Genomic DNA, 27948 nt, shown 5'->3' with positions numbered 1-27948 from the left:
GACCGGTCTCGGTGGCATCGTGGTCAGGCCATCGGTATACAGGCTGATAGGTACTGGGTTCGGATCCCAGTAGAGGCATAGGATTTTTAATCCAGATACCGACTCCAAACCCTGAGTGAGTGCTCCGCAAGGCTCAATGGGTAGGTGTAAACCACTTGCACCGACCAGTGATCCATAACTGGTTCAACAAAGGCCATGGTTTGTGCTATCCTGCCTGTGGGAAGCGCAAATAAAAGATCCCTTGCTGCCTGTCGTAAAAGAGTAGCCTATGTGGCAACAGCGGGTTTCCTCTAAAAAACAGTGTCAGAATGGCCATATGTTTGACGTCCAATAGCCGATGATAAGATAAAAAATCAATGTACTCTAGTGGCGTCGTTAAATAAAACAAATTTTACTTTTTCACTAAAGTTTGGCGCTCCAGGCCTTGGCCCAGTTGGTCTGTGCACCAATACGGCTCTGCTTACCAGCTTGCTTGTTCTGAGTTTCTGGGTCAGCTCCTCAATCTCCTTCTCCTTCTGGTTCAAACAGTTCTGTAAAACAGAAAAACATCGTCACACAGGGCCACACAGACTGCATGGAATGACCATTTCAGCATGGGAGTTGTGCAGAACCATTCCTGCGTAAACTATTTCCCCAGGGCTCAAACATAAGAATTTGACACACACAGCATTTTTAGTTTTTTTTAATTGCCGTGGGTGAAATAGCTCATCCAGTGTCAGTTTTGAGACTGCCTTCCCTAAGGCATTTTTTAAAAGATTATTTTTGCATCAAATAAAATAGGGCTGAAACATTATTTTGTTGCATGTAGAGATATTTCAAATGTACAAATGTTAAAAACTGGTGTATAATGTAGACCAGATATATTAATTTTGCTGTCTTTGAGGAGTTTTACAGACAGTAGTAACTTTTATCCTACGGCACTTTTAAAAAGTGCTGTTGATGATACTCTGGCAATTTCAGTCCAGTCGTGGTGTACTGGCTGAAACAAGAAATAGCCCAATCGACCCACCGTTGTTAAGTTCGAACCCTGTTTTCTGTTTTTGTACGGAACAGAACAATATCATGCTTCTTTCTGCACTCATTCCACTAAATGTTCAGGGTCAACAACCACAGACATTTTCTTTAGTTTTCACTAATCATTTATATGAAATTTAATAAATTAAGTATTGTTTTATATTACTGTGAAAATGGGTTACAGAAACAAAAAGGATTACGTAAAAATAATCTGCATAAATTTTCAATTTGTGCCGCCCCGTCGTCACACAAAATTGAAATTCCTAAAGCTTCCCCTTATGTACACCATTTTCGGTTATTACTGCTTTTTTACTATTTACTTATACAAAAAATAACTTTTTTCTATTATCAATAATATTTTGACAAATATAGAGTGTTTTTGATCATCTCATCCCCTCAAAAAACATACACATGGGCATCAAAAGCAGAGGACAAGACATGTATCCCCTCACCCCCCACCCCTGCCAAATAAAAAATTCACAAACGATGTTCACTAAAACAAATCATCCTGACCTTGAGTTTGATATCGGAGTGATCGCCAATACACTTACGAACATAAAAAGCAACTAAATTTAATTCTGATACCGTGTTAACTAAAACCAAACTCCATCATCCTCAACTTGTGTTCAGTATTTGTGTGGTTGCTGCTTTTGATCAGTTTGATAGAGAAAAAAACACATATTTAAATTGAAAATTCCCAAGCCATGTCCTCTATAAACTGACCACCATCATCCTGGCTGAGTTTGTGTTCGATATTGGAATGATACCAAAAAAAAATCTAAATTTAATTTCGAAACTGCGTTCACTAAACTGACCATCATTATTAGAGTGTGCTCGATATTGGATTGATCACCATCAATTTACGAAACAAACATGAATTTAATTATGAAACCATAAAAAAACATCTAAATTTAATTCTGACCTACAACCAACCTCCATCATCCTGAGGTTATGTTCGATATCGAAATTTGAGAGAAAGAACAACAACTGAATTTAATTCTCGAACTATAGTAACTACAACCGACCTCCATCATCCTGAGCTTGTGTTCGATATCGAAATTTGAGAGAAAGAACAACAACTGAATTTAATTCTCGAACTATAGTAACTACAACCGACCTCCATCATCCTGAGCTTGTGTTCGATATCGAAATTTGAGACAAAGAACAACAACTGAATTTAATTCTCGAACTATAGTAACTACAACCAACCTCCATCATCCTGAGCTTATGTTCGATATCGAAATTTGAGAGAAAGAACAACAACTGAATTTAATTCTCGAACTATAGTAACTACAACCAACCTCCATCATCCTGAGCTTGTGTTCGACATCTGCATGGTCAAAAAACAACAAAATTTAATTCTGAAACCGTGGTAACTACAACCGACCTCCATCATCCTCACTTGTGTTCGACATCTGCGTGGTCGAAAAACAACCAAATTTAATTCTGAAACCGTGGTAACTACAACCGAACTCCATCATCCTCAGCTTGTGTTCGACATCTGTGCGGTCGAAAAACAAAAAAATTTAATTCTGAAACCGTGGTAACTACAACAGACCTCCATCATCCTGAGCTTGTGTTCGATGTCCGCGTGGTCGGTGCTCTTCCCGCCCAGTGTGAGCTGTTTGATCTGGTCATCTCGGGCCTGCAGCTGCTCGTAATAGTGCTGGCGCAGCGCCGACTGGCTTTCCTTCTCCTCCACACACATCTTCTTGTACTTCTCCTTCTTCGTCATCTGTCTCTCCAGCTCTCCGCGCAGCTCACACACCTGCGTCTCCAGCTCTGCACAGGTGAGGGCAGCCTCGCTGCAGCTGCTGCTAGATGAACGGCGATCTCGGATACGACTCTCTGTAAAAAATATATATATATATTTTAAAAGTTTGTTCTTGTGGGATGGAAAACCCCCACGTTTGTTTTATTTAACAACACTAGTTTGCTGCTGCTACAAGATATGACTCTGTTGAGAAAGGTGCATATAAAAGGTCCCTTGCTGCTAATTGAAAAGAGTAGCCCATGAAGTGGCGACAGCGGGTTTCCTCTCAATATCTGTGTGGTCCTTAACCATATAACCGTAAATAAAATGTGTTGAGTGCGTCATTAAATAAAACACTACTCGAACACGCTTCTGCTACTAGATGAATGGTGCTCTCGATTATAACTCAATGTGGAAAAAAAGTTGTAACTTTTATTTGTTTAACAAAATCACTAGATCTCGATGCTGCTATTAAATGAACAGCACTCATATAAGACGCTCTGTGGGGGGGGGGGGGGGGGGGGAGAAAGAAAGAAAGAAAGAAAAAAAGAGGTAAAAGTTTGTCCTGGAACACTGGATGGTATTGGGAAAAAAAAAAAAAAAAGTCTGAATATGACACTTTGTTTAAAAAAAATTGTTAAAGTTTGTTCTGAGAGGATGGTTGAGATGAAAAAAAAAAACCAATGGGTCTGAATACGACACTCTGTGAAAAAAACCACTTTATACTTTGTTCTGGGATTCTGGTTGGACAGACAAATCCAAATGTTCGATCCAGCTAAGCAAAATTCTGCCCTCTCGCCATGAAAAGGAAAGGACTGTTTTTCTTCTTCAACAAGTTTGTTTCGTATAACGACACCACTAGAGCACACTACTGCTCCAAGATGATGATCATCCTCATAGGTCTTTTGAGAAAAAAACCTTTAAAATTTGTCCTTGAACACTGGTTAGGATGAAAAGAAAAACAACCAATGAGACCACTGGGAAGGTTCGATCCTTGGACCCAAGGACTTCCATCTAGCACTCTAGACAAGCTAAGCTAAATCCTGCCCCCACTCCATGAAAAGAAAGGAACTGTTTAATGACACCACTAGAGCATATTGATTAATTAATCATCGGCTATTGGATGTTAACCATTTGGTAATTTTGACATATAGTCTAAAAGAGAAAACCCACATTTGTCCATTAGTAGTAAGGAATCTTTTATATGCACCATCCCACAGACAGGACAGCACATACCACAGCCTTTGATCTGCCAGTTGAGGTGCACCAACTTGGTATACCGAATATTAGTTCACTAGGTGCTGTGACCGCCTACCTGACTCTGAAGCTGGCGACTGCAGTAGTTTCTCCTTGTGAATCGCTGGTTCTCTACCCTCCGGCAACCCTTTGGGCTTCCCTGATAAAAACAAAACACAAACAGATTCTTTAACAGGTCAAGCTAAACTTCTTTTGTGGTCAACACTAATACATACTTCAAACATAGAAATGAAAAACTAAAAAAAATAATCGACACCATACATAGATTACTATTAAACAAGCTTATATGTCATATTGACTTTTTATTGCCCGAGCGAATCCTGAATTCATAAAATCAGTTCGTTCACACATAATTTCTTTATTATCCATATTATTATTATTGTAATTTTTTTATGAATAACAAGGGCTGTCTCAAATTGTTTTCAACCACAACCAGAAGAAGACGTCATATTTCATATGCACAGTCTGAGCATGTTATGACGTCGCTTCCCAAGATTACATCATTATATGTATTATTACCGGTGCTTTGTATGATTTTTGTTAACCCAGTTATGTGGATAATAAATCTTGTTCTTATCACATGAAATATATCAGGAACGTATTTGAGAACTTTTGTCCATGATGGGCAGGCATAAATAAAGAAAACTTCTGGGGGGTTTTAAGTTTAGAAATCATGGACCCTTGATAAAAATGATCGCGCATTTTTCTCTCAGTTTTTTCATTTTATAAATGTGTCTCAATTTAGGAAATTCATATTATAGTTAAAGGTAGACTAAACTCCAACAAGAGCCTTATGTGTTGGAAAGATGCATACCCGGACCACCAACACATACTGACACTTTTAACAAATGAAACACGCGTAATTTTAAAGTTAATAAAAAAAACATGATTATTCCTGCTAACTGGGGGCAGCCATTTTGTTTTGTTTTTGTGACGTCCGGTGGTATAGCTTGGAGCGAAGTGACGTCAGCTCCGTCCAACTTCTCTAAACACAGTGTAAACTAACGCTCTAATTTACAACAGGGCGCTTCGCTTTCATCAACCTAACTTGTAAAACAAAATAAATGACTTGATAGTATAATAAACTATTTAACTAAATATATTTCAATTTGCATCAATATAATGAAATGGAGTTATCATATTTTTTTCTTTTAAAAAATCCAAAGAAAAAATGCACATTATTAGGCCTATTGGTAGGATATATTCTAGCAAAAACGACCACTCACGATACCCAAGTGATAATTTTCTTTTCTTTGTGACTACGTAATTGGTCAGTTTTGTGATTTTAGATGGGAAAGTCAACTTAATCAAGGGTTTTACAGAATTACTTACAGTAATAAAGCAGCACAGCTGGTAATGTCCATTACGATTTGAGATTATCACACAATAACCTGTGATCTTAATAAAAGAGGCACGTCTTTTTAGTGTGTCTAGACACAGTGTCTGGGGACCGTCTAAATATACACCTGCCAATCAAGAACCACAGGTACAGGCCACGGAAAGAAAAGACCAATTAACCAAGAAAACACTCCAACTATTATTTCAGTACGTGGGTTAATTTATGTACAAAACGTAATAGTTATTTCAACACTTTGACAATGGTGGTTTATTTTGTATTGAAAAATAAACCACATATACACGTTGCTGTGATACTGGGATGGATATTATTACAGAACATTGCGATGCATCCGCAAAAAATCAGGTGTGTTTGGTTTCTTCAGTTCGAAGACTAATTCCTGACGTGACACGTTAGGTATTAAATAACCACCAGCTCGCCAGAGGGCGTATTCACTGGGATGGTACAAAATGGCTGCACCCGTTATATATCAAATATACAGTTAGTTCCGTAGAAAAACGATTCAGTTTACAATGGACATAACCATATTGAGTTTTTAGATTTGTGGGTGTTATTGTCTATCTGATGCCCCCCTCCCCCAAATGTTTCATTTTTTTACCTCAGGCTAATGCAGTTGGTCAAAAATGAATATTTGTGGGATCAAATAGACAATAACACCTGCAAATCTAAAAAAAACTCCATATGGTTATCTCCTAAAGGATGACCACTTACTCTGCAGCAGTTTGGGGGGTTTTAAGTTTAGAAATCATGGACCCTTGATAAAAATGATCGCGCATTTTTCTCTCTGTTTTTTCATTTTATAAATGTGTCTCAATTTAGGAAATTCATATTATAGTTAAAGGTAGACTAAACTCCAACAAGAGCCTTATGTGTTGGAAAGATGCATACCCAGACCACCAACACATACTGACACTTTTAACAAATGAAACACGCGTAATTTTAAAGTTAATAAAAAAAACATGATTATTCCTGCTAACTGGGGGCAGCCATTTTGTTTTGTTTTTGTGACGTCCGGTGGTATAGCTTGGAGCGAAGTGACGTCAGCTCCGTCCAACTTCTCTAAACACAGTGTAAACAAACGCTCTAATTTACAACAGGGCGCTTCGCTTTCATCAACCTAACTTGTAAAACAAAATAAATGACTTGATAGTATAATAAACTATTTAACTAAATATATTTCAATTTGCATCAATATAATGAAATGGAGTTATCATATTTTTTTCTTTTAAAAAATCCAAAGAAAAAATGCACATTATTAGGCCTATTGGTAGGATATATTCTAGCAAAAACGACCACTCACGATACCCAAGTGATAATTTTCTTTTCTTTGTGACTACGTAATTGGTCAGTTTTGTGATTTTAGATGGGAAAGTCAACTTAATCAAGGGTTTTACAGAATTACTTACAGTAATAAAGCAGCACAGCTGGTAATGTCCATTACGATTTGAGATTATCACACAATAACCTGTGATCTTAATAAAAGAGGCACGTCTTTTTAGTGTGTCTAGACACAGTGTCTGGGGACCGTCTAAATATACACCTGCCAATCAAGAACCACAGGTACAGGCCACGGAAAGAAAAGACCAATTAACCAAGAAAACACTCCAACTATTATTTCAGTACGTGGGTTAATTTATGTACAAAACGTAATAGTTATTTCAACACTTTGACAATGGTGGTTTATTTTGTATTGAAAAATAAACCACATATACACGTTGCTGTGATACTGGGATGGATATTATTACAGAACATTGCGATGCATCCGCAAAAAATCAGGTGTGTTTGGTTTCTTCAGTTCGAAGACTAATTCCTGACGTGACACGTTAGGTATTAAATAACCACCAGCTCGCCAGAGGGCGTATTCACTGGGATGGTACAAAATGGCTGCACCCGTTATATATCAAATATACAGTTAGTTCCGTAGAAAAACGATTCAGTTTACAATGGACATAACCATATTGAGTTTTTAGATTTGTGGGTGTTATTGTCTATCTGATGCCCCCCTCCCCCAAATGTTTCATTTTTTTACCTCAGGCTAATGCAGTTGGTCAAAAATGAATATTTGTGGGATCAAATAGACAATAACACCTGCAAATCTAAAAAAAACTCCATATGGTTATCTCCTAAAGGATGACCACTTACTCTGCAGCAGTTTGTCGAATCGTTTTCGACACTTCTTGTTTTCGACATACAGGCGTTTGTATTCCTCCGTACACATCTGGATCCTCTCCTTCAAGTCTTCCACCTCTCGCGTCAACTCATGATGACTACGGGTGTGATACTTCTAAAAAACAAAAACAAAAAAACTTTAAAATGATAACATCCCTCACAATTCAGAACAATGCATACACAATCGCCGAGGCAAAAGTAGTTTATTTCAGCTAATAACAGAATAAGAAGAAAAAAAATCAGTTGAATGGATCTACTGAGGTAGTTCGATCCTGCGACACTAGTACCTTAGGTGAGTGCTCAACCGACTGGGCTAAATCCAGCCCCTTGTAGAAAGAATTTTTTAGTTTTTGTGTGAAAAATCATAACAGCCTTTGCAATTCAGGACAAATGCTGAGGCAAAAATAGTTTGTTTTAGATAACAGACTTTGCCTCAGTATTTGTATTTTAAACGCCTAGAGATACTAACTGAATATACAGAGGGTAGCATTTGAGGGTCGAACCCACGTCCCCACTCAAAGCAATTTTTTAAAAAAAACATGCATAGACACTTGATGAATTTTACTTGTAGAGTTAAAGTTTGTTTTGTTTAACGACACCACTAGAGCATATTGATTTATTAATCATCGGCTATTGGATGTTAAACATTTTGTAATTTTGACAGTCTTAGAGAGGAAACCTGCTACATTTTTCCGTTTAGTAGCAAGGCATTATCTATATGCACCATGCCACAGACAGAACAACATATACCACAACCTTTGATATACTGTACTATTCATGGTGCACTGGCTGGAATGAAAAAAAAAGCCTAATTGGTCCACCGATGGCTGTCCAACCAAGACCGACCGTACATCTGGCAAACGCTTTACCACTGGGCCACATCTTTCCCATAGTAACATTTTTAGATAACATTTTGTTAATTACCAGGGATTCTAGAATTTTTATAAAATCCACTAACCATGGGATCAGTGATTTAAAAAATTTACTAGCCATGATTAAAAATTCACTAGCCCTACTTTAAGTTAATACAATTTTACTCAATTATACTAATAATCAGTTATGTCAGCTAAAGAGGGAGGTAAGAGGTTAAAAACACCAACATTGGGAGTTTGGGGTGAGGTCAGGATATTCATATTTACAAAATACACTTAACTGCAACATTTGACAAATTGTTTTCACTAGCCACCGGGCATGGCAATAGTAGTTATTTACTAGCCCAACATTGAATATCACTAGCCATGGGAGTGGCTACCATAATCTAGAAGCCCTGTCAGGCATGGCAATAGTAGTTATTTACTAGCCCAACACTGAATATCACTAGCCATGGGAGTGGGGCTACCATAATCTAAAAGCCCTGTCAGGCATGGCAATAGTAGTTATTTACTAGCCCAACACTGAATATCACTAGCCATGGGAGTGGGGTTACCATAATCTAGAATCCCTGTCGGGCATGGCAATAGTAGTTATTTACCAGTCCAACACTGAATATCACTAGCCATGGGAGTGGGACTACCATAATCTAGAAGCCCTGTCGGGCATGGCAATAGTAGTTATTTACTAGCCCAACACTGAATATCACTAGCCATGGGAGTGGGGCTACCATAATCTAGAATCCCTGTCGGGCATGGCAATAGTAGTTATTTACTAGCCCAACACTGAATATCACTAGCCATGGGAGTGGGGTTACCATAATCTAGAATCCCTGTCGGGCATGGCAATAGTAGTTATTTACCAGTCCAACACTGAATATCACTAGCCATGGGAGTGGGACTACCATAATCTAGAAGCCCTGTCGGGCATGGCAATAGTAGTTATTTACTAGCCCAACATTGAATATCACTAGCCATGGGAGTGGGGTTACCATAATCTAAAAGCCCTGTCAGGCATGGCAATAGTAGTTATTTACTAGCCCAACATTGAATATCACTAGCCATGGGAGTGGGGTTACCATAATCTAAAAGCCCTGTCAGGCATGGCAATAGTAGTTATTTACTAGCCCAACACTGAATATCACTAGCCATGGGAGTGGGGTTACCATAATCTAGAATCCCTGTCGGGCATGGCAATAGTAGTTATTTACTAGCCCAACATTGAATATCACTAGCCATGGGAGTGGGACTACCATAATCTAGAAGCCCTATCGGGCATGGCAATATTAGTTATTTACTAGCCCAACATTGAATATCACTAGCCATGGGAGTGCTGCTACCATAATCTAGAAGCTCTGTCGGGCATGGCAATAGTAGCTATTTACTAGCCCAACACTGAATATCACTAGCCATGGGAGTGGGGTTACCATAATCTAGAAGCTCTGTCGGGCATGGCAATAGTAGTTATTTACTAGCCCAACATTGAATATCACTAGCCATGGGAGTGGGGCTACCATAATCTAAAAGCTCTGATTACTGTGTGACGTTACTATTAATTAACACAAGTTCCATAAGTAACTAAAGTCGTACCTGCAGTTTAACTATTTCAGCATTCTTTTCATTAATAATCCTTTTCGCACTGTCCAGTCGCTCCTTTAACACATCATTCGCTTTCTTCAGTGCATAGATCGGAGCCGACGTGCTGTCAAGGTTATCTTGCATCTTCTCAAGGTCATCTTGTAGCTGGCAAACCTTTGCTTGCAGCTCTTCTTTCTCCTAAAAACAAAGAAAAGAGAGGAAGTTTTGGGAGGGGGGTTGTGTACAAAAGGAGAAGGAATGTTTGTTTAATGACAGCTCAGCACATGTTAAACTACAGCTATTTGGAAAGGACTACTAGACACCTCAGCACATGTTAAACTACAGCTATTTGGAAAGGACTACTGGACACCTCAGCACATGTTAAACTACAGCTATTTGGAAAGTAATACTGGACACCTCAGCACGTTAAACTACAGCTATTTGGAAAGTAATACTGGACACCTCAGCACATGTTAAACTACAGCTATTTGGAAAGGACTACTGGACACCTCAGCACATGTTAACCTCAGCTATTTGGAAAAGACTACTGGACACCTCAGCACATGTTAAACTACAGCTATTTGGAAAGGACTACTGGACACCTCAGCACATGTTAAACTACAGCTATTTGGAAAGGACTACTGGACACCTCAGCACATGTTAAACTACAGCTATTTGGAAAGCACTACTGGACACCTCAGCACATGTTAAACTACAGCTATTTGGAAAGGACTACTGGACACCTCAGCACATGTTAAACTACAGCTATTTGGAAAGGACTACTGGACACCTCAGCACATGTTAAACTACAGCTATTTGGAAAGCACTACTGGACACCTCAGCACATGTTAAACTACAGCTATTTGGAAAGGACTACTGGACACCTCAGCACATGTTAAACTACAGCTATTTGGAAAGGACTACCGGACACCTCAGCACATGTTAAACTACATCTATTTGGAAAGCACTACCGGACACCTCAGCACATGTTAAACTACAGCTATTTGGAAAGGACTACCGGACACCTCAGCACATGTTAAACTACAGCTATTTGGAAAGCACTACCGGACACCTCAGCACATGTTAAACTACAGCTATTTGGAAAGGACTACCGGACACCTCAGCACATGTTAAACTACAGCTATTTGGAAAGGACTACCGGACACCTCAGCACATGTTAAACTACAGCTATTTGGAAAGGACTACTGGACACCTCAGCACATGTTAAACTACAGCTATTTGGAAAGGACTACTGGACACCTCAGCACATGTTAAACTACAGCTATTTGGAAAGGACTACTGGACACCTCAGCACATGTTAAACTACAGCTATTTGGAAAGGACTACTGGACACCTCAGCACATGTTAAACTACAGCTATTTGGAAAGTAATAATTTGAATAAATACAAGTATATGTATAGTATTACTCTAACACAGCTTAATAAGATGTATTAAAGTAAAAAGACACTAAATTCAAAGTCAAAGCCATGGGCATCAAGTCAAAATTTTAGAAATAAAACTCTGTATTGTGTGAATTATGTAAGGTGCAAAATCCATTTTTCCATAATCAACATGCAACTACATAATCTGTACATCATTAATCTCTCCTTCTCTCCATATTTCTCCCTCCCTTCATATATATATATATATATATATATATATATATATATATATATATATATATCTCTCTCTCTCTCTCTCTCTCTATCTCTCTCTCTCTCTCTCTCTCTCTCTCTCTCTCTCTCTCTCTCTCTCTCTCTCTCTCTCTCTCTCTCTCTCTCTCTCTCTCTCTCTCTCTCTCTCTCTCTCTCTCTCTCTCTCTCTCTCTCTCTCTCTCAACACTACATACATACAGACACACCCAAAACATGTAGCTACCTTAAGAACATTCCCGAGGTCTCTCTCCACAGATTTGTGTTCTTTCTGCAAAACATCGATCTCTGTTAGAAAGTCTTGCTCCATTTTCACCATCTGTTCCTTCATGCTCAAACAGTCGGACCGGCTGGACTGCAAACAGCAAGAAGAGGATGTATGTTTGTTTAACGAAACGTCGGCACACTGATGTAATTAACGGCTAATTAACGAAGGGTGACCAGTTTTAACAAAACTGACCATACTCAGATACTGTCAACAACTATGAATCAGGTGTGGGTATTCAGCACCCTGGGAAAAAAAAAAGGTTGATCAATGAGCTATTTTTCTGCATGCAAGTTTTTCAGTGTGGTGATGTCACAACGTGATGCTTTTACTTTTCAGCTTACAGTACCCTCCGACAACGTAAAATTATGTATAGTAATCCGACCGATTTGGTCGCATATACGACCATTTTTTTTCATTTGGCAACTAAAACATTTCATACAATCTATACCAAAAAAAGTAGTAAATGCCATCTGGCTCTTAGATTAAAACATTAATGTAGAGTAGCATATGATACCATAATCTTTGAGGAATGAACAATCAATTCAAGCCCTAATCTAGAATTCAAAATGTAGAAAAACCGACTTCTTCCTTCCCTGCGGAAAAGTAAGAAGTTTGGTAAAAACAGGTGAAAAGAACATTTATTGGTAGATTTCTTAACTTTTTGAACACCATATTCCGCATTCAAATTCTGGTTCCATTTATAATATTTTAATATAAAACACTACTACATCCAGAAATAAAATTTAAACGAAACAACTGTATGTTTTATTAAAAACGTGATATTATTAAGAGGTTGATAACGTGTCACTGTTACATAACACTAAAGTAATAATTAGTATGTTGTGGCGTTACTCAAATCCATGTGGCTGAGAATTAACAACACTATTTTTTCAGGCCAATGAATGATGCAGTACACCACTGTTAAATTAATTTATTACAACAGACATATATTAAACACTCACACACACATATTGGGACATTTTTAGCATACAAATTGGGAATTTTCTGTGCCACTTTTGGGGGGAAAAGGCCCTATATTCGGACACACAGACTGCCTGGATAAATCTGTGTAGGCCGTGACGAGTTCCGACTTACGGCGAGATCGGAAGACATCTTGTCTTGCGCATCCTTGTAGGAGACGAGTTCGCTGCAAATCATCTCCTTCCTTCCCTCGGCCGCCTCCAGCTGGTCTTCTACGTTCTGCAGTTTCTCCACCAACGACCGAACATTCTCCTGAAACATGCAACAAAACGTTCGTTCTCTTTAACTTAGTGTTTTCCCTAGAAATTTGGCAAGGCATGGTAGACTTTGGGGACATTTTCACCAGTTTCAGGGCACGTTTTTTGCATTAAAGACAATGAAAAAAAATTGAAATAAACATAAATGTAATTAATGCTCTTGCTTTAATAAATGAATGGCAAAATATATAACAGATATTTTTATTAATTAACAATAAATTTTTTCATCAAGGCAATTTTAGAATTATTGAAAAAGGCTTTTTTAATCTCAGGGCAGCATGGCACAGGTTAAGGCAAGATGGTGCTAGACGACGGCATGGTGCTGCACTAAATGTTGCGGGCACCTTTCTACCAGCTGACTGAATGAAAAACAGATTTGAGTGAAAAATACCTTCTCGGACTGAGTGACGTTGACTTGATGTTCCACTTTCTGCGACTCCTGGAGAAGCTGAGACTTGAGGCAGCAGATTTCCTCCGTGTATTTCGTCACCAGCTGTTCGTTCTGCTCCAGGCGGCCACGAAGTTCCGTGACAGTCGCGCTGTGTTCGTCGAGGCGCGCCTTCAGTATGTCGATCTCGTGAACGTATTCTGACGCAGAGTTCTCAGACTTTGACAGATGAGACTGGGGAGGAAAAGAAGATTATTGAAACAGTAATTCAGAACATCGATCTCGTGCACATATTCCGATGCAGAGTTCTCAGACTTTGACAGATAGGACTGGGCAAGAAAAGGTGATTCAACAAGCATTACAGCTGAAGCAATAACATGTCCCCCTACCAGGCCCCACAGATTTTCGTATCTTCTAAATTCAAGGGCCAGCTTGTCTTGATTTTGTCTGTGGTGAAGACTGACTATAAAGACACCACTTACCGTGTAGAGATCCATCTAGCCCATGATGAAGACTGATAAAGAAAAAGAAGTTTGTTTTGTTTAACAACACCACTAGAGCACACTGATTAATTAATCATCGGCTATTGGATGTTAAACATTTGGTAATTCTGACACGTAGTCATCAGAGGAAAACCGCTTCATTTTTCTTAATGCAGCAAGGGATCTTTTATATGCACCATCCCACAGACAGGATAGCACATACCATGGACTTTGATATACGCACTGCCTGGAACACGAAGTAGCCCAATGGGCCCACCGACGGGAATCGATCCCAAACCAACCCCACATCAAGCGAGCGCTTTACCACTGGGCTACATCCCGCCCCAAGATAAAAAGACACCACTCACCTTGTAGAGCTCCATCTAGCCCACGATGAAGACCGATCATAAAGACCCCACTCACCTTGTAGAGCTCCATCTAGCCCACGATGAAGACTACCTTGTAGAGCTCCATCTAGCCCACGATGAAGACTACCTTGTAGACCTCCATCTAGCCCACGATGAAGACTACCTTGTAGAGCTCCATCTAGCCCACGATGAAGACTACCTTGTAGAGCTCCATCTAGCCCACGATGAAGACTACCTTGTAGACCTCCATCTAGCCCACGATGAAGACTACCTTGTAGAGCTCCATCTAGCCCACGATGAAGACTACCTTGTAGAGCTCCATCTAGCCCACGATGAAGACTACCTTGTAGACCTCCATCTAGCCCACGATGAAGACTACCTTGTAGAGCTCCATCTAGCCCACGATGAAGACTACCTTGTAGAGCTCCATCTAGCCCACGATGAAGACTACCTTGTAGACCTCCATCTAGCCCACGATGAAGACTACCTTGTAGAGCTCCATCTAGCCCACGATGAAGACTACCTTGTAGAGCTCCATCTAGCCCACGATGAAGACTACCTTGTAGAGCTCCATCTAGCCCACGATGAAGACTACCTTGTAGAGCTCCATCTAGCCCACGATGAAGACTACCTTGTAGAGCTCCATCTAGCCCACGATGAAGACCGATCATAAAGACCCCACTCACCTTGTAGACCTCCATCTAGCCCACGATGAAGACTACCTTGTAGAGCTCCATCTAGCCCACGATGAAGACCGATCATAAAGACCCCACTCACCTATGATGAAGACCGATCATAAAGACCCCACTCACCTTGTAGAGCTCCATCTAGCCCATGATGAAGACCGATCATAAAGACCCCACTCACCTATGATGAAGACCGATCATAAAGACCCCACTCACCTTGTAGAGCTCCATCTAGCCCATGATGAAGACCGATCATAAAGACCCCACTCACCTATGATGAAGACCGATCATAAAGACCCCACTCACCTTGTAGAGCTCCATCTAGCCCACGATGAAGACTACCTTGTAGAGCTCCATCTAGCCCATGATGAAGACCGATCATAAAGACCCCACTCACCTATGATGAAGACCGATCATAAAGACCCCACTCACCTTGTAGAGCTCCATCTAGCCCACGATGAAGACTACCTTGTAGAGCTCCATCTAGCCCATGATGAAGACCGATCATAAAGACCCCACTCACCTATGATGAAGACCGATCATAAAGACCCCACTCACCTTGTAGAGCTCCATCTAGCCCATGATGAAGACCGATCATAAAGACCCCACTCACCTATGATGAAGACCGATCATAAAGACCCCACTCACCTTGTAGAGCTCCATCTAGCCCATGATGAAGACCGATCATAAAGACCCCACTCACCTATGATGAAGACCGATCATAAAGACCCCACTCACCTTGTAGAGCTCCATCTAGCCCATGATGAAGACCGATCATAAAGACCCCACTCACCTTGTAGAGTTTCATCTAGCCCATGATGAAGACCGATCATAAAGACCCCACTCACCTTGTAGAGTTTCATCTAGCCCATGATGAAGACCGATCATAAAGACCCCACTCACCTTGTAGAGCTCCATCTAGCCCATGATGAAGACCGATCATAAAGACCCCACTCACCTTGTAGAGTTTCATCTAGCCCATGATGAAGACCGATCATAAAGACCCCACTCACCTTGTAGAGCTCCATCTAGCCCATGATGAAGACCGATCATAAAGACCCCACTCACCTTGTAGAGTTTCATCTAGCCCATGATGAAGACCGATCATAAAGACCCCACTCACCTTGTAGAACTCCATCTAGCCCATGATGAAGACCGATCATAAAGACCCCACTCACCTTGTAGAGTTTCATCTAGCCCATGATGAAGACCGATCATAAAGACCCCACTCACCTTGTAGAGTTTCATCTAGCCCATGATGAAGACCGATCATAAAGACCCCACTCACCTTGTAGAGCTCCATCTAGCCCATGATGAAGACCGATCATAAAGACCCCACTCACCTTGTAGAGTTTCATCTAGCCCATGATGAAGACCGATCATAAAGACCCCACTCACCTTGTAGAGCTCCATCTAGCCCATGATGAAGACCGATCATAAAGACCCCACTCACCTTGTAGAGCTCCATCTAGCCCATGATGAAGACCGATCATAAAGACCCCACTCACCTTGTAGAGTTTCATCTAGCCCATGACGAAGACCGATCATAAAGACCCCACTCACCTTGTAGAGTTTCATCTAGCCCACGATGAAGACTACCTTGTAGAGCTCCATCTAGCCCACGATGAAGACTACCTTGTAGAGCTCCATCTAGCCCACGATGAAGACTACCTTGTAGAGCTCCATCTAGCCCACGATGAAGACTACCTTGTAGAGCTCCATCTAGCCCACGATGAAGACTACCTTGTAGAGCTCCATCTAGCCCACGATGAAGACTACCTTGTAGAGCTCCATCTAGCCCACGATGAAGACTACCTTGTAGACCTCCATCTAGCCCACGATGAAGACCGATCATAAAGACCCCACTCACCTTGTAGAGTTTCATCTAGCCCATGATGTAGACCGATCATCTAGCCCACCCACTCACCTTGTAGAACTCCATCTAGCCCATGATGAAGACTACCTTGTAGAGTTTCATCTAGCCCATGATGAAGACCGATCATAAAGACCCCACTCACCTTGTAGAGCTCCATCTAGCCCATGATGAAGACTACCTTGTAGAGTTTCATCTAGCCCATGATGAAGACCGATCATAAAGACCCCACTCACCTTGTAGAGCTCCATCTAGCCCATGATGAAGACCGATCATAAAGACCCCACTCACCTTGTAGAACTCCATCTAGCCCATGATGAAGACCGATCATAAAGACCCCACTCACCTTGTAGAACTCCATCTAGCCCATGATGAAGACCGATCATAAAGACCCCACTCACCTTGTAGAACTCCATCTAGCCCATGATGAAGACCGATCATAAAGACCCCACTCACCTTGTAGAGCTCCATCTAGCCCACGATGAAGACCGATCATAAAGACCCCACTCACCTTGTAGAGTTTCATCTAGCCCATGATGAAGACCGATCATAAAGACCCCACTCACCTTGTAGAGTTTCATCTAGCCCATGATGAAGACCGATCATAAAGACCCCACTCACCTTGTAGAGCTCCATCTAGCCCATGATGAAGACCGATCATAAAGACCCCACTCACCTTGTAGAGTTTCATCTAGCCCATGATGAAGACCGATCATAAAGACCCCACTCACCTTGTAGAGTTTCATCTAGCCCATGATGAAGACCGATCATAAAGACCCCACTCACCTTGTAGAGCTCCATCTAGCCCATGATGAAGACCGATCATAAAGACCCCACTCACCTTGTAGAGTTTCATCTAGCCCATGATGAAGACCGATCATAAAGACCCCACTCACCTTGTAGAGTTTCATCTAGCCCATGATGAAGACCGATCATAAAGACCCCACTCACCTTGTAGAGCTCCATCTAGCCCATGATGAAGACCGATCATAAAGACCCCACTCACCTTGTAGAGTTTCATCTAGCCCATGATGAAGACCGATCATAAAGACCCCACTCACCTTGTAGAGCTCCATCTAGCCCATGATGAAGACCGATCATAAAGACCCCACTCACCTTGTAGAGTTTCATCTAGCCCATGATGAAGACCGATCATAAAGACCCCACTCACCTTGTAGAGTTTCATCTAGCCCATGATGAAGACCGATCATAAAGACCCCACTCACCTTGTAGAGCTCCATCTAGCCCATGATGAAGACTACCTTGTAGAGCTCCATCTAGCCCACGATGAAAGACTACCTTGTAGAGCTCCATCTAGCCCACGATGAAGACTACCTTGTAGACCTCCATCTAGCCCACGATGAAGACCGATCATAAAGACCCCACTCACCTTGTAGACTTTCATCTAGCCCATGATGAAGACCGATCATAAAGACCCCACTCACCTTGTAGAACTCCATCTAGCCCATGATGAAGACTACCTTGTAGACCTTCATCTAGCCCATGATGAAGACCGATCATAAAGACCCCACTCACCTTGTAGAGCTCCATCTAGCCCACGATGAAGACTACCTTGTAGAGCTCCATCTAGCCCACGATGAAGACTACCTTGTAGAGCTCCATCTAGCCCACGATGAAGACTACCTTGTAGAGCTCCATCTAGCCCACGATGAAGACTACCTTGTAGACCTCCATCTAGCCCACGATGAAGACTACCTTGTAGACCTCCATCTAGCCCACGATGAAGACCGATCATAAAGACCCCACTCACCTTGTAGAGTTTCATCTAGCCCATGATGAAGACCGATCATAAAGACCCCACTCACCTTGTAGAACTCCATCTAGCCCATGATGAAGACTACCTTGTAGAGTTTCATCTAGCCCATGATGAAGACCGATCATAAAGACCCCACTCACCTTGTAGAGCTCCATCTAGCCCATGATGAAGACCAATCATAAAGACCCCACTCACCTTGTAGAGTTTCATCTAGCCCATGATGAAGACCGATCATAAAGACCCCACTCACCTTGTAGAGCTCCATCTAGCCCATGATGAAGACCGATCATAAAGACCCCACTCACCTTGTAGAGCTCCATCTAGCCCATGATGAAGACCGATCATAAAGACCCCACTCACCTTGTAGAGCTCCATCTAGCCCACGATGAAGACTACCTTGTAGAGCTCCATCTAGCCCACGATGAAGACTACCTTGTAGAGCTCCATCTAGCCCACGATGAAGACTACCTTGTAGACCTCCATCTAGCCCACGATGAAGACTACCTTGTAGACCTCCATCTAGCCCACGATGAAGACCGATCATAAAGACCCCACTCACCTTGTAGAGTTTCATCTAGCCCATGATGAAGACCGATCATAAAGACCCCACTCACCTTGTAGAACTCCATCTAGCCCATGATGAAGACTACCTTGTAGAGTTTCATCTAGCCCATGATGAAGACCGATCATAAAGACCCCACTCACCTTGTAGAGCTCCATCTAGCCCACGATGAAGACTACCTTGTAGAGCTCCATCTAGCCCACGATGAAGACTACCTTGTAGAGCTCCATCTAGCCCACGATGAAGACTACCTTGTAGAGCTCCATCTAGCCCACGATGAAGACTACCTTGTAGAGCTCCATCTAGCCCACGATGAAGACTACCTTGTAGACCTCCATCTAGCCCACGATGAAGACCGATCATAAAGACCCCACTCACCTTGTAGAGTTTCATCTAGCCCATGATGAAGACCGATCATAAAGACCCCACTCACCTTGTAGAACTCCATCTAGCCCATGATGAAGACTACCTTGTAGAGTTTCATCTAGCCCATGATGAAGACCGATCATAAAGACCCCACTCACCTTGTAGAGCTCCATCTAGCCCATGATGAAGACTACCTTGTAGAGTTTCATCTAGCCCATGATGAAGACCGATCATAAAGACCCCACTCACCTTGTAGAGCTCCAGCTAGCCCATGATGAAGACCGATCATAAAGACCCCACTCACCTTGTAGAACTCCATCTAGCCCATGATGAAGACCGATCATAAAGACCCCACTCACCTTGTAGAACTCCATCTAGCCCATGATGAAGACCGATCATAAAGACCCCACTCACCTTGTAGAGCTCCATCTAGCCCATGATGAAGACCGATCATAAAGACCCCACTCACCTTGTAGAGCTCCATCTAGCCCATGATGAAGACCGATCATAAAGACCCCACTCACCTTGTAGACCTCCATCTAGCCCATGATGAAGACCGATCATAAAGACCCCACTCACCTTGTAGAGCTCCATCTAGCCCATGATGAAGACCGATCATAAAGACCCCACTCACCTTGTAGAACTCCATCTAGCCCATGATGAAGACCGATCATAAAGACCCCACTCACCTTGTAGAACTCCATCTAGCCCATGATGAAGACCGATCATAAAGACCCCACTCACCTTGTAGAACTCCATCTAGCCCATGATGAAGACCGATCATAAAGACTACCTTGTAGAGCTCCATCTAGCCCATGATGAAGACCGATCATAAAGACCCCACTCACCTTGTAGAGCTCCATCTAGCCCAGGATGAAGACCGATCATAAAGACCCCACTCACCTTGTAGACCTCCATCTAGCCCACGATGAAGACCGATCATAAAGACCCCACTCACCTTGTAGAGTTTCATCTAGCCCATGATGAAGACCGATCATAAAGACCCCACTCACCTTGTAGAGCTCCATCTAGCCCATGATGAAGACTACCTTGTAGAGTTTCATCTAGCCCATGATGAAGACCGATCATAAAGACCCCACTCACCTTGTAGAGCTCCATCTAGCCCATGATGAAGACTACCTTGTAGAGTTTCATCTAGCCCATGATGAAGACCGATCATAAAGACCCCACTCACCTTGTAGAACTCCATCTAGCCCATGATGAAGACCGATCATAAAGACCCCACTCACCTTGTAGAACTCCATCTAGCCCATGATGAAGACCGATCATAAAGACCCCACTCACCTTGTAGAACTCCATCTAGCCCATGATGAAGACCGATCATAAAGACCCCACTCACCTTGTAGAGCTCCATCTAGCCCACGATGAAGACCGATCATAAAGACCCCACTCACCTTGTAGAGCTCCATCTAGCCCAGACCCCGATGAAGACCGATCATAAAGACCCCACTCACCTTGTAGAGCTCCATCTAGCCCACGATGAAGACCGATCATAAAGACCCCACTCACCTTGTAGAGTTTCATCTAGCCCATGATGAAGACCGATCATAAAGACCCCACTCACCTTGTAGAGTTTCATCTAGCCCATGATGAAGACCGATCATAAAGACCCCACTCACCTTGTAGAGCTCCATCTCCTCGGTGATGGTGCGATTCTTCCCATCCAGTTCGTCCTTCTCACTCTGGAGAACCTTGACCTTCACCTGCAGGATCAACAGCTCCTCCTGGGTCTTCTCAACACTCTTGTCGGCCTCGCTTTTACTCTGAAAGTTAAACGTTAGACATGAATCACTGCCAGGTGCTTTGTCTGTAGAAGAGAAAGAAGGAAGGAAATGTTTTATTTAATGACGCACTCAACACATTTTATTTACCAGGGCTCGCTCTGGCACTCCCCAAATTCGATAAATGCGAATTTCAAAAACAATCTGTGAATTTTATTTTAATTCGGCGAATAAATTTCATGTAATAATTGTTATTTTATTACAAAATAACTGGGGATTTGCAATTTTTTAATATTTGATATGGCAAAAATAAATTCTCACCCAGAGGTAGCCCTGTTTACAGTTACATGGCGTCGGACATGCGTTTACGGCTACACTTGTTCAGATTATTTGGTTCCCACTCCACATATAGGAGGACTGCCACTGTAATGGGCACCAAACATTTATCTATAACTTCTGTACATACATACATACAAAAGAATGAGAAACTGTCTGTCTATGAGTTAAAGTTTGTTTTGTTTAATGACACCACTAGAGCACATTGATTTATTAATCACTGGCTATTGGATGTCAAACATTTGATAATTTTGACATATAGTCTTAGAGGAATCCCGCTATATTTTTCCATTAGTAGCGACGGATCTTTTGTATGCACTTTCTGACAGACAGGAGAACATATACCGCAACCCTTGGTAAAACAGTCATGCGGAACTGGTTGGAATGGGAAAAAAACATATGATGCAAGTGCCTCACAGAAGTATTCTACCAACTGAGCTACATACTGTCCCCACTTTCAATCTTTAGAATAAAAACAACTGTATGGGCCCAAATATTGGATATATTATTTTTTTCGAAAATAAAAGATCTCACTGTGAAAACAAATTGAGGGGAATTATTATCTGCTCTCTTCACTTACATTATGCTGGGGCGGGATTTGGCTCAGACGGTTGGGAAAGTGCATATAAAAGATCCCTTGCTGCACTAAAAAATATGTAGCGGGTTTCCTCCGAGTCAGAATGTTGGACATCCAATAGCCGATGATTAATTAATTAATCAATGTACTTCAGTGGTGTTTTTTTTTACATTATGCAGAGCCATTTCAGATATCACCATAATGAGCACTGATATTTATTACTTTTGTATAACTTATTTTTCTTTCTTTTTTAAATTTACATCATTATGATCATAAGGGGAGCTAAAAATTAATCTCCTTGAACTAGTCTTAGGAGAGTGATATGGAGCCAGAAATGGAAGGTTATAAAACACACATTTGGAAATGTTAATATTTGTGATCGGGTACCGAGGTTAGCCCTAGGATTAAGAGTTGTTCAATCAGACCGAAACAAAACTTGAGGAAATGAAAGTGTGCTTGACCTCTGTGAGAGTGTTGATCTTGGCCATAAGTTCGTCGTGCACCAGCCTGAACCACATGTCCGACAAAAACAAAACCAGGGCCCCGTTCCACAAAGCGATCTTAGCCCTAAGATCACCTTAAGTGCATAGCTACATTACACAGCACTAAGGTGAGTTTGGTGCTAAGATCGTTTGGTGGAACGGGGCCCAGGACTGAAAGTGTGCCTGACCTCTGTGAGAGCGTTGATCTTGGCCGTGAGTTCGTCATGCACCAGCGTCATGTCGTTCGACTCGGACAGCATCTCCTCGAGTTTTGCCTCGCTGGCGTGCAATGCGTCGTTCAGTTTCTTCCTCTGCTTCTTCTCCTTATCGAGAGACTTGTTCAACATCCGCACCTTGTCCACCAGGCTCTTTATCTCCTCCTCCATCTTCTCTTTCAGCTGCATGGGGGGAGGGGGGAGAAAAAACCCCATTAAAACATGATAAAACTGTCTTTCGCACACACAAAAAATGCATGAACAAGAGCTCACACTGAAAATTATTTAATTTTAGCCAATTTTTTAAATATATAAAGCAGGGTTAGCTCTGGGTAAGCAGAAAAGCTTGCCAAATTAGGTATTAAACTTCAAAATGTGCAGAAACCCAGTTACTTTCTAACAAAATATAAAATTATTACATGAAATTATTTCGTCAATTGTTTTTAAAATAAATTTGCCGACTGCCAGAGCTACTAGCCCTGATTGAGTATTTCCTTGTACGTGTTTGAAAAAGTGCTAATTTTATTATCCAACATTTTATTATCCAACCACTAAATGTTGTAGCCACTTTGTATAAACATTTGCATTTGGTTAATTTGGCATGAGCAGGGTGAGCCTGGTGAATTAAGTTGAATTTACTCTTATACTCTTCAAAAGGGGTGAAAGGATGTGACATAATCTATCAATGTCATAACATGCACTACACTATAAAAGCAATCATATTAATTACGCCACATACTTCAGAGCGACCCACCCCTCTTGAAGAGTATATTCCATTAAAAAAAAAGTAAAATGGCAGACAGCGAAAACATTGCATGCTTTTTGTCCTAGGAGATCTTAGCAAATTTGAGATAGGTGACATGTTATCATCCAGTATGTGGATTTTGTGTCATTGTAATGGGTTTTTCTCATGATTTCTGTAAGGACAAAATATGGAAAAAATTGATTGAAAGTAAAGGTAGGAGAATAGTTTATCATACGGAAAGATTTTTTCCCCCCACTTCTCTCTGCCCATATTATGGGTAATAACTGAGGTTTCCTCCACGGGTGCAGTCTTTGTGTGCTTCCCTGCGCCCACCTGGTATCCTCATCCTCTGCCACTAATAAAGTTGGTCTGACCCACGGCACTAACTAATCACTGCCGATAGTAGGGGTGTATAGTAAGTGGTTACAATTGCCTATTAATAATGCCAGAAGTAACTACTGAACACTCCCCGAAGTGGTCAGACTAAGCCCACAGCTAAAAGCCGATAGGGAATGACAGGTACGTGTATCATGGATAGCCACAAGAGACAAGCACCTGTTGCATAAGAGACACAAGGACTGGGATGACAAGGTGGACAGCTAAAAAAGCTGAAAAATAGGAGTTGCCAGATCAGTAAGACAGTGAGATGGAATTCAAAGGAGTTAAAGGAACGGGGACAGTGGGATAAAAAATAATAATAATAATTGCAAAAAAGATAGATATATATATATATATATAGAGAGAGAGAGAGAGAGAGAGAGAGAGAGAGAGAGAGAGAGAGAGAGAGAGAGAGAGAGAGAGAGAGAGAGAGAGAGAGAGAGAGAGAGAGAGAGAGAGAGAGAGAATAATACATGAGTGGCCGAAATACCATTTATCTCACAACGAGCTGTTTTAAAATGTATCTAACGAGCAAAAGCAAGTTGAATATGTTTTAAACAACAAGTTGTGAGATAAATGGTATCTAACGGACACAAATGTATTATTCTATCTCTTACATATCCTCAAAAACAAGCTTTTAAGCAAATTTTAACATCTTTTTTTACTAAAAGTTATTTACAGCCATTGCACTTGTAGCCGAGTTATGCGTCACAGACACGATTGTCAGGAGTTTCCAGATCAGGAAGACAGTGAGATAGAATTAAAAGGAGTAAAAGGAAAGGGGACAGTGGGATAAAAAAAAAAATATAATAATAATAATAAAAAATTTAAAAAAAAAAATATATATATACAGGGCTCGAAACAGTCTGTGGCCAGGTTGCCAAATGCGACCAATATCCTAGTTGGGAGACTTACATATTAAAATATAATGGGAGCTAGTCGCCCAAATAATATTATCTTCTTTAGAGCTATAATATATGGGCCACTATTAATATTTGTATTCCACATTAAAATCTTGCTCGTGGTTCGCTTACCATAATTTGCCAATATGCATCATTATATTTTGGGCCACCATATTTTTTGGCGAGTTTCGAACCGTGTGTATATAACAATTGATTGTGTCCGTACCGTGTTGAGTTTTTTGTTTTCGTCCTCCACTTTGTTGAGGTTCTCCATGAGAACAACCGTCTTCGACCGGATCACGAGCATGTCCATCTCCTCCTCGTCGAACTCCACGAAGTCGTCGGCACACGGCTCCTTGAACTGGAACGGGGTGCTAGCGCCCCGCACCTGGCCGGAGCTCGACACGTAGCAGAACTGGTAGAACTCGCCATCCTCTTTGGGAAGTGTGTGAGCTACATAATGAATGAATTAATTAATGAGTGAGTCAGTGAGCAGGCGAGCCAGTGAGTGAGTGAGTGAGTGAGTGAGTGAGTCAGTGAATGTTTGATTTTTTATTAAGACAGTGCTGTATATTTCAGTGTGAGCTACAGAATAAATAAATGAATAAATGAATGAGTGATTGAATGAATGAGTGAGTGATTGAATGAATGAAGGTATGAATGAATGAATGTATATAAATGAATGAATGAATGTATAAATGAATGAATGAATGAAATGTTATTAAGACAGTGCTGTATATTTCAGTGTGAGCTACAGAATAAATAAATGAATAAATGAATGAGTGATTGAATGAAGGTATGAATGAATGAATGAATCAATCAATCAATCAATCAATGAAAATGGAAAATGTATTAAGACTGCTGGATATTTCATAGTGTGAGCTATAAAATGAATTAATTAATAACTGGGTGAGTGAGTGTGATTGATTGCATGAATGAATAAATGAATGAATGAATGGGCATTTGAACATTTATTAAGACAGTGAGCACTGTGTATTTCACAGCAGGTATCACATCTGAGTAGATTGATCAATCGCTACAAACTCAGGATAGTCCCTTTAATTAACAGCTTGTAATTTGTAAACCTTAAAATTCACGATGCACCAATTAATTTAAATATTAGGCTGAAGTCGGTATTTATTTGTTTGTAAATTAAATTTCCAGAATTGACAACTTTTATATGGGGAAATATTGCTTGAATATCATTAAATACTGATATATACAGAGATTTTTAATTTGTGCTAGCTAGTCGATTTGTTTTTGATTTTTTTGTCAATGGCATATTATATACATGTTTCCTATGCTAATCACTAAACTAGAGCTTATAAGGCGAATGATTTATCACTCGCATGATATTTTCAAATGTGAAGGACTGATTATTCCATTTATAACTTTTCATAACCCAATCAAAATTCCATGACTTTCCAGGATTTGCACAAGATGTATGAACCCTATGCCATACCCCACTAATTTTATTTCATTTTTATTTCACATGGTTCATAAAATGAATTAAAGTAGGCATACCTTGAAACAAAATCTCTCCCTCTGCTTCTGTTTGAGGCTTGTAGTCTTTGGGCATAGGTGCCCACTCATAGTAGATGTAATCCTTGGGGGATATCCACCCAACTTTGTAAAGGCCGACCCAGTCTCGCGAGGTGGCAGTTATGTCTGCAGTGATTGTGTACATACAATCTACATGGGCATCAGCCGGATACACCTCCGCAACATTGTGGAATACTACAGAAGCAAACTCAGATCGGTGGAACTTTGCCTCCGACAAAGATGGAATTATTTCAATATTCTGGTTGTCCGCCATTTCTGATATGATTCAGCTAAAAATAAAACAAACTGTTTATTTTTATCTTATAGGTAAAGTCATTACATGGAAGGAAGAAATGTTTATTAAATGGCATACACAACACATTTTTATTTAGTTATATGGCGTCTGACACATTGTTTTAAAAGGATTACACATATAATGAGAAACAAAATCTGCCGCCATCATACATACTCAGATACTGCAGACTTTATTACACCATTTGTGGAGCACTGGCTGAGGTAAAAAAGAAAAAAAAAGTATCATTACAAATAACTAACCTTAATCAAATTGGAGATAAATGTTTGAAGTTCCACTTTGGGGTATCTACTAGTTGCATGTAAATGCAATAGATATATGGAAATGTACTAAGTGAGTCAGTGTAAATACTGGTCACAAGACTGAAAACACAAACAAACTGAAACTATCAAAACCTGACAACTGTTTTCAAGTCTTTACACTCAATACATAGATTCAACAGATTTAACCATTTTAATATTACATAAGATCCTGAAAAAGAGGGCCTAATGACAGTTTCACAGTATTAATGATCACTAGTGACTGTCTAGGGAAACCGAAACTCAACAAAATGTCATTTAAAATGGTGGCCATATTTGCTGATTTGTCATTTAAGATAAAATTTATCAACACATATTAATGACAGAAAGTCTTAATGTGAAAATATACCACCTACTTCTTGGATCCTTGTCTAATTATCAAAATGCATGACCTGGTTAACCAATCTATCTGCGTAGTAACAAAAATTGGCAAATAACAATCAACTTTTGGACTAGTGAAATCGTCAATGTTTCTATTTTTGTTTACTGATGTCAAGATACTACATGCTATACAGTGATACTTGTTTAGTAAATTATAAAATTAATTGAAAGTCCTACATTTGCAATATTTTTACATAGAGTCCTCAAAAATATATCACTGTCGTTAATTCAGACCAAGCACTATTTTATTTTATTTAAAGTAATGTTTAAATATGAATTAAAATACAGTTGTTAGTTTACTATTAGTATCACTAACACGGAAGTTATTTTGATTGGACGTCAATGTTGAGTTCAGGCAGACTGAAGAGAAAAAACGTTC

General features: G+C 40.6%; 1 protein-coding gene across 1 annotated transcript in view; it reads right to left on the bottom strand.

Annotated features, from left to right (window-relative positions):
* Window positions 1–27670, bottom strand: part of LOC121385670 (tax1-binding protein 1 homolog) — a 36132-nt gene extending 8462 nt beyond the window's left edge. The window contains exons 1-13 of the mRNA XM_041516436.1: window positions 27545–27670; window positions 26559–26866; window positions 25261–25487; window positions 22983–23192; window positions 21298–21441; window positions 13547–13777; window positions 13013–13150; window positions 11876–12004; window positions 10010–10195; window positions 7524–7665; window positions 4083–4163; window positions 2573–2862; window positions 465–530 (exon numbers count right to left, since the gene is read on the bottom strand). Coding sequence (XP_041372370.1) covers window positions 465–530; window positions 2573–2862; window positions 4083–4163; window positions 7524–7665; window positions 10010–10195; window positions 11876–12004; window positions 13013–13150; window positions 13547–13777; window positions 21298–21441; window positions 22983–23192; window positions 25261–25487; window positions 26559–26850 — 2136 coding nt within the window. The 5' untranslated portion in view covers window positions 26851–26866; window positions 27545–27670. The remainder of the gene's footprint in view (window positions 1–464; window positions 531–2572; window positions 2863–4082; window positions 4164–7523; window positions 7666–10009; window positions 10196–11875; window positions 12005–13012; window positions 13151–13546; window positions 13778–21297; window positions 21442–22982; window positions 23193–25260; window positions 25488–26558; window positions 26867–27544) is intronic.
* Between the last annotated feature and the right edge of the window lie 278 nt (window positions 27671–27948).

This window comes from Gigantopelta aegis, chromosome 11 (assembly GCF_016097555.1).
Source record: "Gigantopelta aegis isolate Gae_Host chromosome 11, Gae_host_genome, whole genome shotgun sequence".
Classification (NCBI taxonomy): Eukaryota; Metazoa; Mollusca; class Gastropoda; order Neomphalida; family Peltospiridae; genus Gigantopelta; species Gigantopelta aegis.
The sequence above is the reverse complement of the archived record's forward strand: the minus strand, read 5'-3'. Positions and strand labels throughout refer to the sequence as shown.